Source organism: Phacochoerus africanus, chromosome 9 (assembly GCF_016906955.1).
Source record: "Phacochoerus africanus isolate WHEZ1 chromosome 9, ROS_Pafr_v1, whole genome shotgun sequence".
Lineage (NCBI taxonomy): Eukaryota > Metazoa > Chordata > Mammalia > Artiodactyla > Suidae > Phacochoerus > Phacochoerus africanus.
This window is the reverse complement of record NC_062552.1, coordinates 66,259,239-66,274,717: the sequence shown is the minus strand read 5'-3', so window position 1 is coordinate 66,274,717 and position 15,479 is coordinate 66,259,239. Positions and strand designations below refer to the sequence as shown.

At 38.2% G+C, this 15,479-nt stretch overlaps 1 protein-coding gene across 2 annotated transcripts in view; it reads right to left on the bottom strand.

Annotated features, from left to right (window-relative positions):
• BAZ1A (bromodomain adjacent to zinc finger domain 1A) overlaps window positions 1–15,479 on the bottom strand; it is a 101,470-nt gene that overhangs the window by 19,904 nt on the left and 66,087 nt on the right. For both annotated transcript variants that reach the window (XM_047794884.1, XM_047794883.1), the window contains 5 exons: window positions 14,690–14,855; window positions 11,322–11,435; window positions 7,964–8,088; window positions 3,150–3,746; window positions 345–508 (listed from right to left, as the gene is read on the bottom strand). In XM_047794884.1, the coding sequence (XP_047650840.1) occupies window positions 345–508; window positions 3,150–3,746; window positions 7,964–8,088; window positions 11,322–11,435; window positions 14,690–14,855 (1,166 nt within the window). The remainder of the gene's footprint in view (window positions 1–344; window positions 509–3,149; window positions 3,747–7,963; window positions 8,089–11,321; window positions 11,436–14,689; window positions 14,856–15,479) is intronic.

Sequence of the window (15,479 nt, the reverse complement as noted above, 5' to 3'; positions counted from 1 at the left end):
ACAGCAGGCAGGAGCTAGTCAAGGAAGAAGAAAATATCCTTACACATTTCAACATCTCGGATAAAAATACCATAAAATAGATAGTTTAAAAGTACTAAAAATCAGTATTAAAAAGATCAACTATGTTCACTAAATTGTAAAAGCAGACAGTCATATATTTAAGAAATATTTGTATCTACATATAAACATTTTGATACAGGGGAATAAACTTGGTTTTCATAAAAAATATTATCACTCCCTGGTGTTTATTCGGAACACACATGCCTTGACTATATCAAATAAATTAACAAATATGACCAAAATACTGGTAATTAGGCAAATTAAAAATGGGAACAGCTACAAACCTTGATTGCTCCTAATGTTCCTTGGTAGATCCTGTCTTCAATATCCAAAAGAAAATCTCTCAGCCTCAATTCAAGCTGCCTTTCTGCAGACATTTGAGATGGATCACATGCATTGGAAGATTTTCCCCGACTATACGTAGATTTGCTATCAGTTTGAGGTTTGTCTGAAATAGTTATCATATATCTTTATTGTGATTTTATTAAAAAACACAACTACCCATTTGACTATGACTGTGAGATAATGGATATAAAACCACTCAGTAAATCAAAAAACCACTCAGCAAAAAAAAAAAAAAAAAAGAAAATGCCTGTATATCACTTATCTGATAAGGGACTTGTATCTAGAGTATGTAAAGAACTCTTACAAATCAGTAAAAAAATAATGCAATTAAAAATGAGCATAGGATCTGAACAGACATTTCTTTTTTTTTCTTTTTTTTTTTTTTTTTGGTCTTTTTGCTATTTCTTTGGGTCGCTCCTGCGGCATATGGAGGTTCCCAGGCTAGGGGTCGAATCGGAGCTGTAGCCACTGGCCTACGCCAGAGCCACAGCAATGCTGGATCCGAGCCGTGTCTGCAACCTACACCACAGCTCACGGCAACGCCACATCGTTAACCCACTGAGCAAGGGCAGGGACCGAACCCACAACCTCATGGTTCCTAGTCGGATTCGTTAACCACTGCGCCACGACGGGAACTCCTGAACAGACATTTCTTTAAGGAATATATACAAATGGCCAATGAGATCATGAAAAGATGCTTAACGTCATTAGTCATTTGGGAAATGCATATCAAAATCACAACGAAATACCACTTCATACCTCAAGAAGGGCTAGAATCAAGTCAATAGTAACAAGTGTTGGCAAGGACAGGGAAAATTTTTAACCCTTAATTTAAAATCATAAGCCACTTTGAGTTGCTGCTATAGCAGAGTGGAAACGAATCTGACTAGTATCTATGAGAATGAAGGTTCGATCCCTAGCCTTGCTCAGTGGGCTGGGGATCCGGTGTTGTGTGAGCTGTGGTGGAGGTTGCAGACTCAGCTCAGATCCCGAGTTGCAGTGGCTGTGGTGTAGGCCAGCAGCTGTTTGCTTCGATTCCACCCCTAGCCTGGGAACTTTCCATTAAGTCACGGGTGCAGCCCTAAAAAGCGAAATAAATAAATAAATAAATAAATAAATAAAATGGTGAGCCACTTTAGGAAACACGTGGCAGTTCCTCCAAAAGATTCAACAGAATTACCATGTTAGCCAGTAATTTTATTCTAAGATATTTACCCAAGATAAATGAAAACATATGCTGGCAAAAATGTGTACACAAATGGTCACAGCAGCATTATCCATAATAGCCAAAGGGTGGAAACAACAGAAATGTCCATCAACTAACATATGGATAGGTAAAATGCCATAAAAAGAAATGAAGTATATGCTACAACTTGGATGAATCCTGAAAATATGCTAAGTGTAAGATGCAAGTACCAAAAGGCCATAAATTATATGATACCAGTCATATAAAATGTTCAAGCAGGGAAATTTACAGTGACAGAAAATAGGTTTGTGGTTGCTTAGGTCTATGGGGGGTTGGTAGTTAAAGGTTAAAAGATTTTTTTTTTCCTTTTTTTTATGGTCACACTATGGCATATGGAAATTCCTGGGCCAGGGATTGAATCCAAGCCACAGAGGTAGCAATGCTGGATCCTTTAACGCACAAATTCCTGTACCACGCAGGGGATTGAACCCGGGCTTCTGCAGTGACCTAAGCTGTTGAAGTCAGGTTCTTAACCCACTGTACTACAGTGGGTACTCTGAGATTTCTTTTTGAGATGATGAAAATGCTCTAAAACTGACTGTGTGATGGTCACACATATCTATGAATATGCTAAAAACCACTGAATTGTACATGTTAAAGGGTAAATTGTATATTGTATTAATTAAATCTCAATAAAGCTGTTAAAAAGGAATTGTGGGGAGTTCCCGTCGTGGCGCAGTGGTTAATGAATCTGACAAGGAACCATGAGGTTGCGGGTTCAGTCCCTGCCCTTGCTCAGTGGGTTAACGATGTGGCGTTGCCGTGAGCTGTGGTGTAGGTCGCAGACGCGGCTTGGGGATCTAGCATTGCTGTGGCTCTGGCGTAGGCCAGTGGCTACAGCTCCGATTCGACCCCTAGCCTGGGAACCTCCATATGCCGCAGGAGCGGCCCAAAGAAATAGCAAAAAGACCAAAAAAAAAAAAAAAGGAATTGTGATCTACAGTTTTTAATCCTTAAGAGAACTAAAGTAGTCACAGTAAATCTAAGAGTTCTCTACCTAGAGAATCTCATTTACACCTAAACATGCCTTAGTGCTTTCTCTTATCTGTCATCAGTAGACCATCAATAGGAAATGTTGCTACCGGATCTGCTCTTGCAGCCCATCTCCAAAGAAGTGATAACTAATGGAACCTGTCCTTGGACCTTCAGCTAAAACCTTCAGTGAGTAAGGTCACTATTAGAGCTCAAAAATGGAGGGTAACCTCAACGCCTCAGGCAGGTATTCAGTTTACTAATCAAGGAATGGGATTATTAGCAAGAATATGTAACTTCTCACATTTCTAGATCTGTTTCACATAATCCAAATGGAACACAGAGGAATCTAGAAAATTTTTTTTTCTAAAGGGCAAATTTTCTCTAATTCAGGAACTAAATGCACAGTCCAAAAGAAAAAGAAAGTGCTTTAAATATAGCTCTAATAATTTGAAAAATGCTTAATCCCGAATCAGAGATTGTTGGGAAAGAAAAATAAAGGAAACAGGTTTCATTGAAAATTTACCTGAAAAATGAAATTTCTCCTCAGAAAAACGGGCTAGTTGTGCACATATTCTGCTTTTTTCTTGCAACAAAGTTTCTTTTAAGGCACTTTCTCTATATCCTCTAGAATTGAGAGCTTCAATAAGCTGGTCCAGCTGTTCACAAGAACTGTAAAAGCACCACCGGTTTGGCTTATGCACTGGTTTTGGCAGCTTCACAGAATCATCACATGGACCTTGGTCAATGCTGGAGGTAGATTCAGACATCAAAGAAGCTCCAGTTTTAGTGGATACCTGAGGATCTTGAGACTGTACATTATTCTGAAATGATGAAGGTCTAGGCAAGAGCATATCTTCAGTGAGACCAGAATAATCCTCTTCAATAAACAATCCAGGAATAGAAGGGAAAATCCAATACCGCCTATACATGCGGTCACGGCCCAAGGGAAAGATATTGGTACATGCTATGGCATTTTGGATTTTTTCTAAGAGCTCTTTCTCTTTTCGTTGGTGTTCCTGTTTTAAGGCTTCTTCCTCATCAGCAGTCAGAGGCTCTCTTGTTACACAGTTGACTTCTTCTTGCCTTGAAAATTCTTTAAATTCATTTTGTCCTCTCTTCCCTATAATTGAAAGAACATCTGATCACCGTCATCATATTTAAAATTTTCATTATAGAAATATGATACAAGTTACTACATATTATGGACCAAATTGTATGTGCCACCCCTACATCCCCCAATTTATAGGATGAAGTACTAAACTCCAATGTGACTGTATTTGGAGACAGGGCCTTTAAGGAGGTAATTAAGGTTAAAGGAGGTCATAAGGGTGGGGTTAATCCAAGGGGACTGGTGTCTTTAAATAAGAGGAACAGAGACCAGGGCACTCTCACACTGTGGGCACAGAGGAAGATCATGTGAGGACACAGCAAGAAGGTGCTATCACCAGCCGAGAGAGGCCTCACCAGAAATCAACCCTGTGGCACCTGATCTTGTGCTTACATCCTCTAGCACTATGATAAAATAAATTTGTTGTTGGAGTTCCCATCATGGCTAACCACGATGGACAACGTGGCCATCATTAGCGAACCTGACTAGCATTCATAAGGACACAAGTTCGATTCCTGGCCTTGCTCAGTGGGTTAAGGATCCAGCGTTGCTGTGAGCTGTGGTGTAGGCCACGGCTACAGCTCCAATTGGACCCCTAGCCTGGGAACCTCCATATGCAGTGACTGTGGCCCTAAAAAGACCAAGAAAAAAAAAATGTGTTGTTTAAACCCTCCAATCTGTGATATTTTGTTACGGCGGCATGAATAGACTAATACACCATGTTAATAAGAAATTGGCACAGTTAAATATAAAGGGACACGCAAAAATCTGCCACCTCCATACTGAAAAGTGTGGCAGTCTGTAACATTATTCTGCAGCATACATTCAGTCCCTCCTCTAAGGCAAGAGAGTTTACTTCATAAAGGGCTAGCTACTAAATATTAGGCCGTGTGGGTCATATGATTTCTGTGACAGTTACTCAACTCTGCTCTGTAGCATGAAAACAGCCACTGACAATACGTAAATGAGTCAGCATGGCTGTGTTCAATAAAGCTTTATTTATGATCACTGAGTTTGAATTTCATACAGTTTTCTTTCTTGTCTCTTGTCTTTTTAGGGCCGCATCTACGGCATATGGAGGTTCCAAGGCTAGGGGTACAATTGGAGCTACAGCTGCTGGCCTATGCCACAGCCATAGCAACAAGGGATCTGAGCCATGTCTGCGACCTACACCACAGCTCACGGGAACACCAGATCCTTAACCCACTGTGAGAGCGAGGCCAGGGATTGAACCCAAAACTTCTTGGTTACTAGTCGGATTCATTAACCACTGAGCTACTATAGGAACCCCATACAATTTTCATATGTTACAAAATACCAATCTTTAAAAATTTTTTTTCAATTATTTAAAAATGCAAAAACTCTTTTTAGCTCATGGGTTATATAAAAACAGGAGCAGGACAGATTTGGCTAATGAGGTGTAGTATAGTAACTACTGCTTTATGGTAACAGAACCCTTAATTATTAGTGGGCACCTAGTAATCCAAAAGAAGGACAACATTTCTCAGACTCTCCCCAGTAAACATGGCTACATTAGAAAATTCTGGTCAAAGAGATGGGAGCAGAAGCATTATATGTAACCTTTGGGTTGTGCCTCTTTTTCTTTTTCCCCTCTTCCAACCAGGTAGAATGGAGATATGGTGATAAATCATTCTGGAATATGAGGATGGCAGCAAAACCCTAAGGATGACAGTACCAAAAACATAGAAAGAGCCTGGATTGCTGGTGATCTGACTGGCCTTTTATGCTGTATTGAAGAATTACACTTCTCTCTTGTCATTGTCAACTACTTAAATGGTTGAGGGAGTGTTTCTTCCATTTCCTTTGCCTGAAAAGATTTTGCACAAGGCTGGAATTACGTGCTTCCTTAAAATTGAGCAGAGTTCACCATAAAGTTGGCTAGGACTGATTTTTTTTAATAGAAAGATTTCAAATATTAACTCAAGATCTTTAATGGTTTAGGACCATTTACTTTTTTTTTGTCTTTTTAGAGCTGCACCTGAGGCATATGGAGGTTCCCAGGCTAGAGGTTGAACTGGAACTACAGCCGCTGGTCTACGCCACAGCCAAAGCCAAGCCAGATCCAAGCTGCATCTGCAACCTACACCACAGCTCACAGCAATGCCAGATCCTTAACCCACTGAGTGAAGCCAGGGATGGAACCTGCGTCCTCATGGATGCTAGTCAGATTTGTTTTCGCTGAGCCAAGATGGGAACTCCCAGGACCATTTACATTTACATTTTTTCATTAATCCACATTTATAATTCACATTTTTCTAGGATTTTGCTCATTTTGGCCTCTACTTTCAAATTGATTGCTATAAAATTATCATATCCTCTGGTCTTTAAATTTCTACTCTATCTGTAATTATGTTGCTTCCATTTTTAGGTTTTTTTTTTGTCTTTTTGTCTTTTTTTAGGGCCGCACCCACGGCATATGGAGGTTCCCAGGCTAGGTAGGGGTCCAACCGGAGCTGCAGCCGCCACCCTACACCACAGCCACAGCAACGCCAGATCCAAGGTGTGTCTGCGGTCTACACCACTGGATCCCCAACCCACTGAGCAAGGCCAGGGATCGAACCTCATGGTTCCTAGTTGGATTCGTTTCCACTGCGCCACGGGAACCCCCCATTTTTAGTCTTAATTTTGTTTATTGAGACCCCTCACTTCCCTAAAAATCAATTTCAACAAAGAATTTCAATTATAAAGAATAAACTTTTGGTTTTGTTGTTCTCTACTGCAGTTTTTTTCTCCATTTTTTGAAAGTTTTATTGAAGTATAGTTGATTTACAAAGTTGTGATAATTTCTGTTGTTCTACTGCAGTTTTATCTTCTATTAGTTTCTACTCCCATCTATTGTTTCGTTATACTTGGACACATTAGTTTTTACCTCTAACTTCTCATTTTTATTATTTTTTTCTTTTTCAGCTGCACCTGTGGCATATGGAAGTTCCCAGCGCAGGGAATCAAATCCAAGCCGCAGCTTCAACCTATGCCACAGCTGTGGCAATACCTGGATCCTTAAGCCACTGCGCCAGGCTGGGGGTCAAGCTGCGCCACCTCAGAGACAATGCTGGATTCTCAACCAGCTGTGCCACAGTGGAAACTCTTCTACCTCTAACTTCTTAAATGAATGCCTACTTCAGTTTGCCTTTTTTCTTTCCTAATATGTATTAAAGCTATACATCTTCCTCTAAGTAGAGGGACTGTATACAGCAAGTATTATTATGCAGTATTAATATTTATTAATTTTAAATATTTTCTAAGTTCCATGGTTTCTCCTTTGACCCACTACTTAAAAAGTATGTTTTAAAATTTGTAATATGAATTTTATTCATTTTGGATTTTTTTTTTTTTTTCGTCTTTTTTGCTATTTCTTGGGCCGCTCCTGCGGCATATGGAGATTCCCAGGCTAGGGGTCTAATCAGAGCCGTAGCCGCCAGCCTACGCCAGAGCCACAGCAACGCAGGATCCGAGCCGCGTCTGCAGCCTACACCACAGCTCACGGCAACACCGGATCATTAACCCGCTGAGCAAGGGCAGGGACCGAACCCGCAACCTCATGGTTCCTAGTCGGATTCGTTAACCACTGCACCACGACGGGAACTCCCCCATTTTGGATTTCTAAATCAACTGCATTGTAATCAGAGAATACAACCTCCGTGATATAGAAGATTCTCTGTCTACTTATAACAACCATTTAGAAAATAATGCAGAAAGAAGAGATATCATCCAAATTACAGGCAGGGAATAAACTTAAGGATCTCCTTTAATAGTTATCAAATGAAGATGGTTAGAGATCCTCAGAAGTAATTTGTATCAAAAGCTTTAAAAAATGTATTGCCTTTAATCCAGCAATTTATGAAATTATTTTAATCCAGCAGAGATACCTCTTCTCAACATACGACATCAATTACAAGCATTACTCATCTTGGTATCTCCAGCATCTAAATGAGGCATTGAATGCATGTTGAATGAGAACATTACAGAACAAAAATTTCTATTTGGTCTAATATAAAGTAGTACATACAAAAACTCAACAAAACTCACTGACTAACCAAAAGTTGAAGTGATAAGAAACTGTCCTATTAAAGAGATATGAATATTGTCTGTACACAACTTGGAATAACAAATGGAGTAATGTAATATGTATTTCGGAATTGCAAACTAACACAAGTGACTTATCAATTAAAATCAAGCAAGCATGCCCTGAAGAAATTCTTTATTACCCCTTCTGCCTCTTTTATGTAATCCTGGGTCATCTTCATCTTCAGTGACTGTATCTTGATCTTGTTCCTTTTGTTCTATTTCTTTGCTCTCAGTGCTAGTATCAAAATCTTCCCTTTCTTCCTCCCTTAAGGATAAAAACAAATTATATTCATTAATGAATATATAATTCCATTCATAAAATATTTATTGCCTGCCTATAAAGTGTCAGGCATTATGCTTAACAAGATGACACAGAGAAGGCAGATAACAACATAAACCATTGTAAAATTAAAATACTAATTAAATACTAAAAAGGGAGACGTTCAAAGTGTTATGAAAGCATTTCAAGGAGAACCAAATCTAGTCCTGGGGATCAATAAAGGCTCACTTGAGGAAGTTAACATTTAAACTGCAAGACCAGAGAGACTATGGAGGGGTAAGGCGACATGCAAGAAGAAATCTCCATTTCTAGCTGAGGGGACAACATGTACAAAGGCACTGAGCCCAAGGGAAAAGGAAGGCGAAGAAGGTAAAAGAAAAAGAAGTAATCCAAGATATGAATGAGAAAAAGTAGGGCTAAGTCATACTAAGCCTTGTAGGGCATTACTCAAAAATTAATAGGAAAAAAGTTGAAGATTTTAGAAAAAGGAAATATGATTAGAAGGAAGGCACTTTGGCTAGGGAGGTGATGGTGGCTCCGAGTATAAAGGGGATAAGTACGCAAACAGTGGAGGAGAGAAACAGACAAACTTCAGATACAGTAAGTAGGCAGAATGAACACTAGGTGGACGTTTTACCTAATCCACTCCATTGCCCCAATTAAAACTAAAATTGCATAAAACTTGAAATAAATTCCACCATTTATATTCTACATTCAAAGTAAATTTTGTGAATTCAAATGTACTCAGAAGCCAGAGAGATAATGTAAATGAGTGAAGTTAGTTGAGTACAAAAAATATGAAGTGTGGGATCTATTAACATGCCTGTTTTTTAAAATTGAGGTATCACAAGGAAAAAAATAATTGTAGCTACGTGAGGTTATGGATATTAACTAAACTAACTATAGTAATCATTTTACAATATATGCATATATCAATTCATTACTTTGTAGATCTTAAATGAATACAACATTTTATGTCAATTGTATCTTGGTGTAACTGGAAAAAGTTTATAAAATGTAAAAAAAAATTAAGATATAATTTACATACCATAAAAATCACCATTCAAAATGTACAAGTTAGAGGTTTTTAGTGTATTAACAAAGTTGTGCAATCACTGCCCTTATCTAATTCCATAACATTTTACATTTTCATCATCCACAATGAGAAACCACATAGCCATTTTCATTTCCTCTCTCTACTGCCCCTGGTAATCACGCATCTCCTTTCTGCTATGGATTTGCCTATTCTGAACTTTTTCTACAAATGGAATCATGTAACACATGGCCTTTTGTGACTAGCTTCTTTCACTCAGCATAATGTTTTCAGGGTTTATTCACATTGCAGCATGTATCAGAATTCCATTCCTTTTGTTTTGTCTTCATGATTGCACTTATGGTACATATTCCTAGAACAGGGGTTGAATCAGAGGTGCAGCTGCTGGTCTACAGCACAGCCACAGCAACACCGGATCTAAGCCACGTGTGTGACCCATGTTGCAACTCGTGGCAATGCCAGATTCTCAACCCACTAAGCGAGGCCAGGGATTGAACCCGAATCCTCAAGGACACTATGTCAGGTTCTTAACCCACTGTGCCTCAATGGGAATTGCAGAATTCCACTCTTTTTAAATGTTGAATAACATTCTGCTATAAGGATATAGCACAGAAAAGATACATCGTTTTGATTATCCTTTCATCAACAATGGACATTTGGGTTGTTATTTTTTGGCTATTAAGAATATTGCTGCTATGAACTTTCATGTATACATTTTTGGGTGAATGTATGTTCTTAATTCTCTTGAGCATACACCTAGGAGTGAGGTTGCTGGTTATATGATTAACATGGTTTAAACTGTTTGATGAACTGCCAAACTTAGCCAAAGCAGCCACACTGTTCTACACATGCCTGCTGGCAATACAATATATGAGAGTTCTACTTTCTTCACATTCTCACCAACACATTACTACCCCCCAAATGAATTACAGCCATCCTAGTAAGTGTGAAGTAGTATCTCACTGTGGTTTTGATACGCATTTCCCTAATGACTAATGAAGGTGAACATCTTTTCATGTGCTTCCTGTTTATCTTCTTTGGAGAAATGCTCATTAAAATCCTCTGCCCGTTTTTAATTGGGTTGTCTTTTTACTATTGAGTTATATGAGTTCTTTAAGTATTCTGGATATTAGACCATCATTAGATATATGTGTGATTTGCAAAAAATTTTCCCCATTCTCTAGGTGGTTTTTTCACTTTCTTCCTTTTTTATTTATTGGAATATAGTTGACTTACAGTGTTCTTTGAAGCACAAAAGTTCTTAATTTTGATGAAGTCTAACTATCTATTTTTTATTTGATTGCTTGTACTTTAGGTGTGATATTTATTAATTTTGTAAGGTATCCAAATTCAATTCCTTAAAGTATTACTGATGGTCATATAAAAATCAGCTGTTGCAAGTTTGTGGCCTATGATCTGAAGACTTAATAGGTATTTTTACAGGTAAACATAATCGAAAGTCAATACACTAAATCTGGACTACTAAGATTTCTAGAACTTCTTTTGCAGATTTTATTTTAAAATGATTATTTCTGCTAAATTTGAATATGACTTGCTATCTACAACACGGAAAAATTTCCACTTGTCTTCATAGCCAATCTCCATCCCCAATATATTTATTTATTTTTGGCCATGCCTATGGCATGTGGAAGTTCTCAGGCCAGGTACTGAACCCAAGCCACAGCAGCAAACCAAGCCACTACAGAGATGCTAAATCCTTATCCTGCTGAGCCACACAAGAACTCCCATCCCCAATATTTTGAAATGCAACAAAATACTTCGGCAGTTACTAAATTAAGGTGCAGCCATCCTCTCCCTACACCTTCTATTAAAACGTTCAATCTCACCTCTATTCCTCAAAAAGCTTGAAGGAGATCTATGCAAGACAGCGTACAACTGTGGTGATAATGGTGGAGTGAAGAGCTACTACTAGTAATGCTACAAACTGCTTAAAAATAGCCTATGGAAAGTTTTCTGGGGAAATTATAACTTTTTAACATACACATAAGTATCTGAGGACTGTCTTACGTAAATTTCATAGACTTGCTGAAACTATTATATACCTATAGAAAACTCCAGTTTTCTGAAAATTTTGAAAGCATTTTAAAGGTGCTGATTTTTATTCTTTTTGTAATCCACATGAGCAGTGTAACTGAAACCATACCCAATAGATACATCTGCAACTGAATTTCTTTGTTCATCTTCCTTTAGTTTTTCTTGTTTCTCCTTCATTTTTTGTTCTTGCTCCTTAAGTTTTTCTTCTTTCCTTTTACGAATTCTGGAAGTTAAAATAAAATATTATTAATATATTCATAACCTCTTAGTAAAGTCAACAAACAGTATGATCCGATGCCACACTGTAGCTCAACATGGTTTAATAGAATGATTTTAATTTTTTTCCATTATAGCTGGTTTACATTGTTTCATCAATTTTCTACTGTACAGCATGATGACCCAATTATACATACATATATACATTCTTTTTTCTCCCATTATCATGCTCCATCATAAGTGACTAGACATAGTTCCCAGTGCTATACAGCAGGATCTCACTGCTAATCCATTCCAAAGGCAATAGTCTGCCTCTATTAAGCCCAAGCTCCCGATCCATCCCACTCCCACCCCCTCGGCAACCACAAGTCTATTCTCCAAGTCCATGATTTTCTTTTCTGTGGAAAGGTTCATTTGTGCCGTATGTTAGATTCCAGATACAAGTGATAGCATATGGTATTTGTCTTTCTCTTTCTGACTTACTTCACTCAGGATGAGAGTCTCTAGTTCCATCCAGGTTGCTGCAAATGGCATTATTTTGTTCTTTTTTTATGGTTGCGTAGTATTCCATTGTGTATATACACCACATCTTCCTAATCCAATCATCTGTTGATGGACATCTGGGTTGTTTCTGTATCTTGGCTATCATAAATAGTGTTGCAATGAACACGTGGGTGAATGTGTCTTTTCCAAGGAAAGTTTTGTCTGGATATATGCCCAAGAGTGGGATTGCTGGGTCATATAGTAGTTCTATACATAGTTTTCTAAGGTAACTGCATACTGTTCTCCATAGTGGTTATACCAATTTACATTCCCACCAACAGTGCAGGAGGGTTCCCTTTTCTCTACACCCTCTCCAGCATTTGATATTTGTGGACTTATCAATGACGACCATTCTGACTGGTGTGAGGTGGTACCTCATGGTAGTTTTGATTTGCATTTCTCTAACGATCATTGATGTTGAGCATTTTTTCATGTGCTTGTAAGCCATTTGTATATCTTCTTTGGAGAAATGTCTATTAAGGTCTTTTGCCCATTTTTCAATTGAGTTGTTGGCTTTTTTGCTGTTGTGTTGTATAAGCTGTTTGTACATTTTAGAGATTAAGCCTTTGTCAGTTGCATCATTTGAAACTATTTTCTCCCATTCTGCTAGTTGTCTTTTTGTTTTCGTTTTGGTTTCCTTTGCTATGCAAAAGCTTGTCAGTTTGATTAGGTCCCATTGGTTTAGTTTTGCTTTTATTTCTCTTGTTTTGGGAGACTGACCTGAGAAAACATTTGTAAGGCTGATGTCAGAGAATGTTTTGCCTATGTTCTCTTCTAGGAGTTTGATGGTGTCTTGTCTTATGTTTAAGTCTTTAAGCCATTTTAAGTTTTATTTTTGTGCATGGTGTGAGGGTGTGTTTCACTTTCATTGATTTACATGTGGCTGCCCAGTTTTCCTAGTGCCACTTGCTGAGAAGACTGTCTTTTTCCTGTTTTATATTCTTGCCTCCTGTGTTGAAGATTGACTGTAGGTGTCTGGGTTTATTTCTGGGTTCTCTAATCTGTTCTATTGGTCCGTATGTCTGTTTTTTTGTTTGTTTTTGTTTTTTTTTTTTTGGTCTTTTTGCCTTTTCTAGGGCTGCTCCTGTGGCACATGGAGGTTCCCAGGCTAGGGGTCTAATCGGAGCTATAGCTGGCGGCCTACGCCAGAGCTACAGCAATGCCAGATCTGAGCCACATCTGCGGCCTACACCAAAGCTCATGGCAATGCCGGATCCTTAACCCACTGAACAAGGCCAGGGATTGAACCCACAACCTCATGGTTCCTAGTCGGATTTGTTAACCACTGAGCCACAACGGGAACTCCCTGTATGTCTGCTTTTTGATACCAGTACCACACTGTCTTGACTACTGTGACTTTGTAATATTGCCTAAAGTCTGGGAGAGTTATGCCTCCTGCTTGGTTTTTGTTCCTCAGGATTGCTTTGGCAATTCTGGCTCTTTTGTGGTTCCACATAAATTTCTGGATTGTTTGTTCTAGTCCTGTGAAAAAAGTCATGGGTAATTTGATACAGATTGCACTGAATCTGTAGATTGCTTTGGGTGGTATGGCCATTTTTATAATATTAATTTTTCCAACCCAGGAGCATGAAATATCTTTCCATTTCTTTGAATCCTCTCAATTTCCTTGATTAATGTTTTATAGTTCTCAGCACATAAGTCTTTACTCCTTGGTCAGGTTTATTCCCAAGTATTTGATTTTTTGGGGTGCAATTTTAAAAGGTATTATATTTTTGTTTTCCTTTTCTGTTTTTTTTTCTTTTCTTTTTTTTTTTTGTCTTTTTGCCTTTTCTAGGGCCGCTCCTGTGGCATATGGAGGTTCCCAAGCTAGGGGTTCAATCAGAGCTGTAGCCAACAGCCTACGCCAGAGCCACAGCAACTCAGGATCTGAGCCACATCTGTGACCTACACCACAGCTCATGGCAACGCCAGATCCTTAACCCACTGAGTAAGGCCAGGGATCCAACCCGCAACCTCATGGTTCCTAATCGGATTCGTTAACCACTGAGCCACGACGGGAACTCCTGTATTCCTTTTCTAATATTTCATTGTTAGTATACAGAAATGCGACTGATTTCTGAATGTTAATCTTATATCCTGCTACTTTGCTGAATTTGTTGATCAGCTCAAGTAGTTTTTCGGTTGAGTCCTTGGGGTTTTGTATATACAGTATCATGTCATCTGCATACAGTGATAGTTTTACTTCTTCTCTTCCTATTTGGATGCCTTTTATTTCATTTGTTTGTCTGACTGCTGTGGCTAGGACTTTCAATACTACATTGAATAACAGCGGTGAGAGTGGGCATCCTTGTCTTGTTCCAGATTTTAGTGGGAAGGTTTTCAGCTTTTCTCCATTGAGTATTATATTTGCTGTGGATTTGTCACAAATGGCTTTTATTATGCTAAGGTATGTTCCCTCTATACCCACTTTGGTAAGAGTTTTGATCATGAATGGATGTTGGACTTTGTCAAAAGCTTTTTCTGCACCTATTGAGATGATCATGTGGTTTTTTACTTTTCTTTTGTTAATGTGGTGTATGATGTTGATTGATTTGTGTATGCTGAACCATACTTGTGAACCTGGGATGAATCCCACCTGGTTGTGGTGTATGACCTTTTTTATATGTTGTCAGATTCGGTTGGCTAAAATCAACAGTGTTTTAGATGCAAAGAAATAAATAGCTTTCATTAGCACAACTGACTGTAATTGTCTCTTACCTGGCAGCTGCTTCTTCCCTTTCTTTTCGATGTTGTTCTGCTTTTAACTCCCGGAACTCCTGCTTTGCCTGTCGTAATATGTCAACATAATCTTCAATGAAATCCCTAGTAGAAACTAGGGTCAGTAGTTTCCCACAGAGAGCATGAAGAATCTTCATTTTTTCTCCTGTCAAAAATTGGTAAATAACTTCTGGATTATCAATGACAAAATTTTTAATTTATACTTAATGTGAAAATGTTTAATACAGAATAAAGTCTCTCGAGATGGCATGTCAATGGCATGTCAGATTGAATCCAATTTAACAGTTACATGATATATAAAGCATTTCAATATTAATGACTAGCTTATATACTAGCTCAACAGACATGAAAATTTTTCTAATTTCTGGAGTTTTCTGGTGGCTCAGTGCATGAAGGATCCAGTGTTATCTCCGCTGTGGCTTGGATCAAAAGTGTGGTGTGGATTCGATCCCTGGCCTGGGAACTTCAGCATGCCATGGGTGTAGCCCCAAAAAGGTTTTGGTTTTTTTTCCTAATTGCAAAGATTTTAAGTTTTAATTGTTAGGCTTATATACGAAGTTCAAATCAAAACTAAGTTATAACCACATGAATTAAAAAAAAAATGACTGTAGGCAATTTGCTACTCTGAAAAGACTACAGACACCATAAATTATAAAAACTATATGAATGTTAGGTCAACTATACCTTAATAAATAAAAATTTTTTTAACTATATGAATGTTAGGAATTAAGGTACTCTTATTTTATGTTTGCTTAAATAAGCATATTAA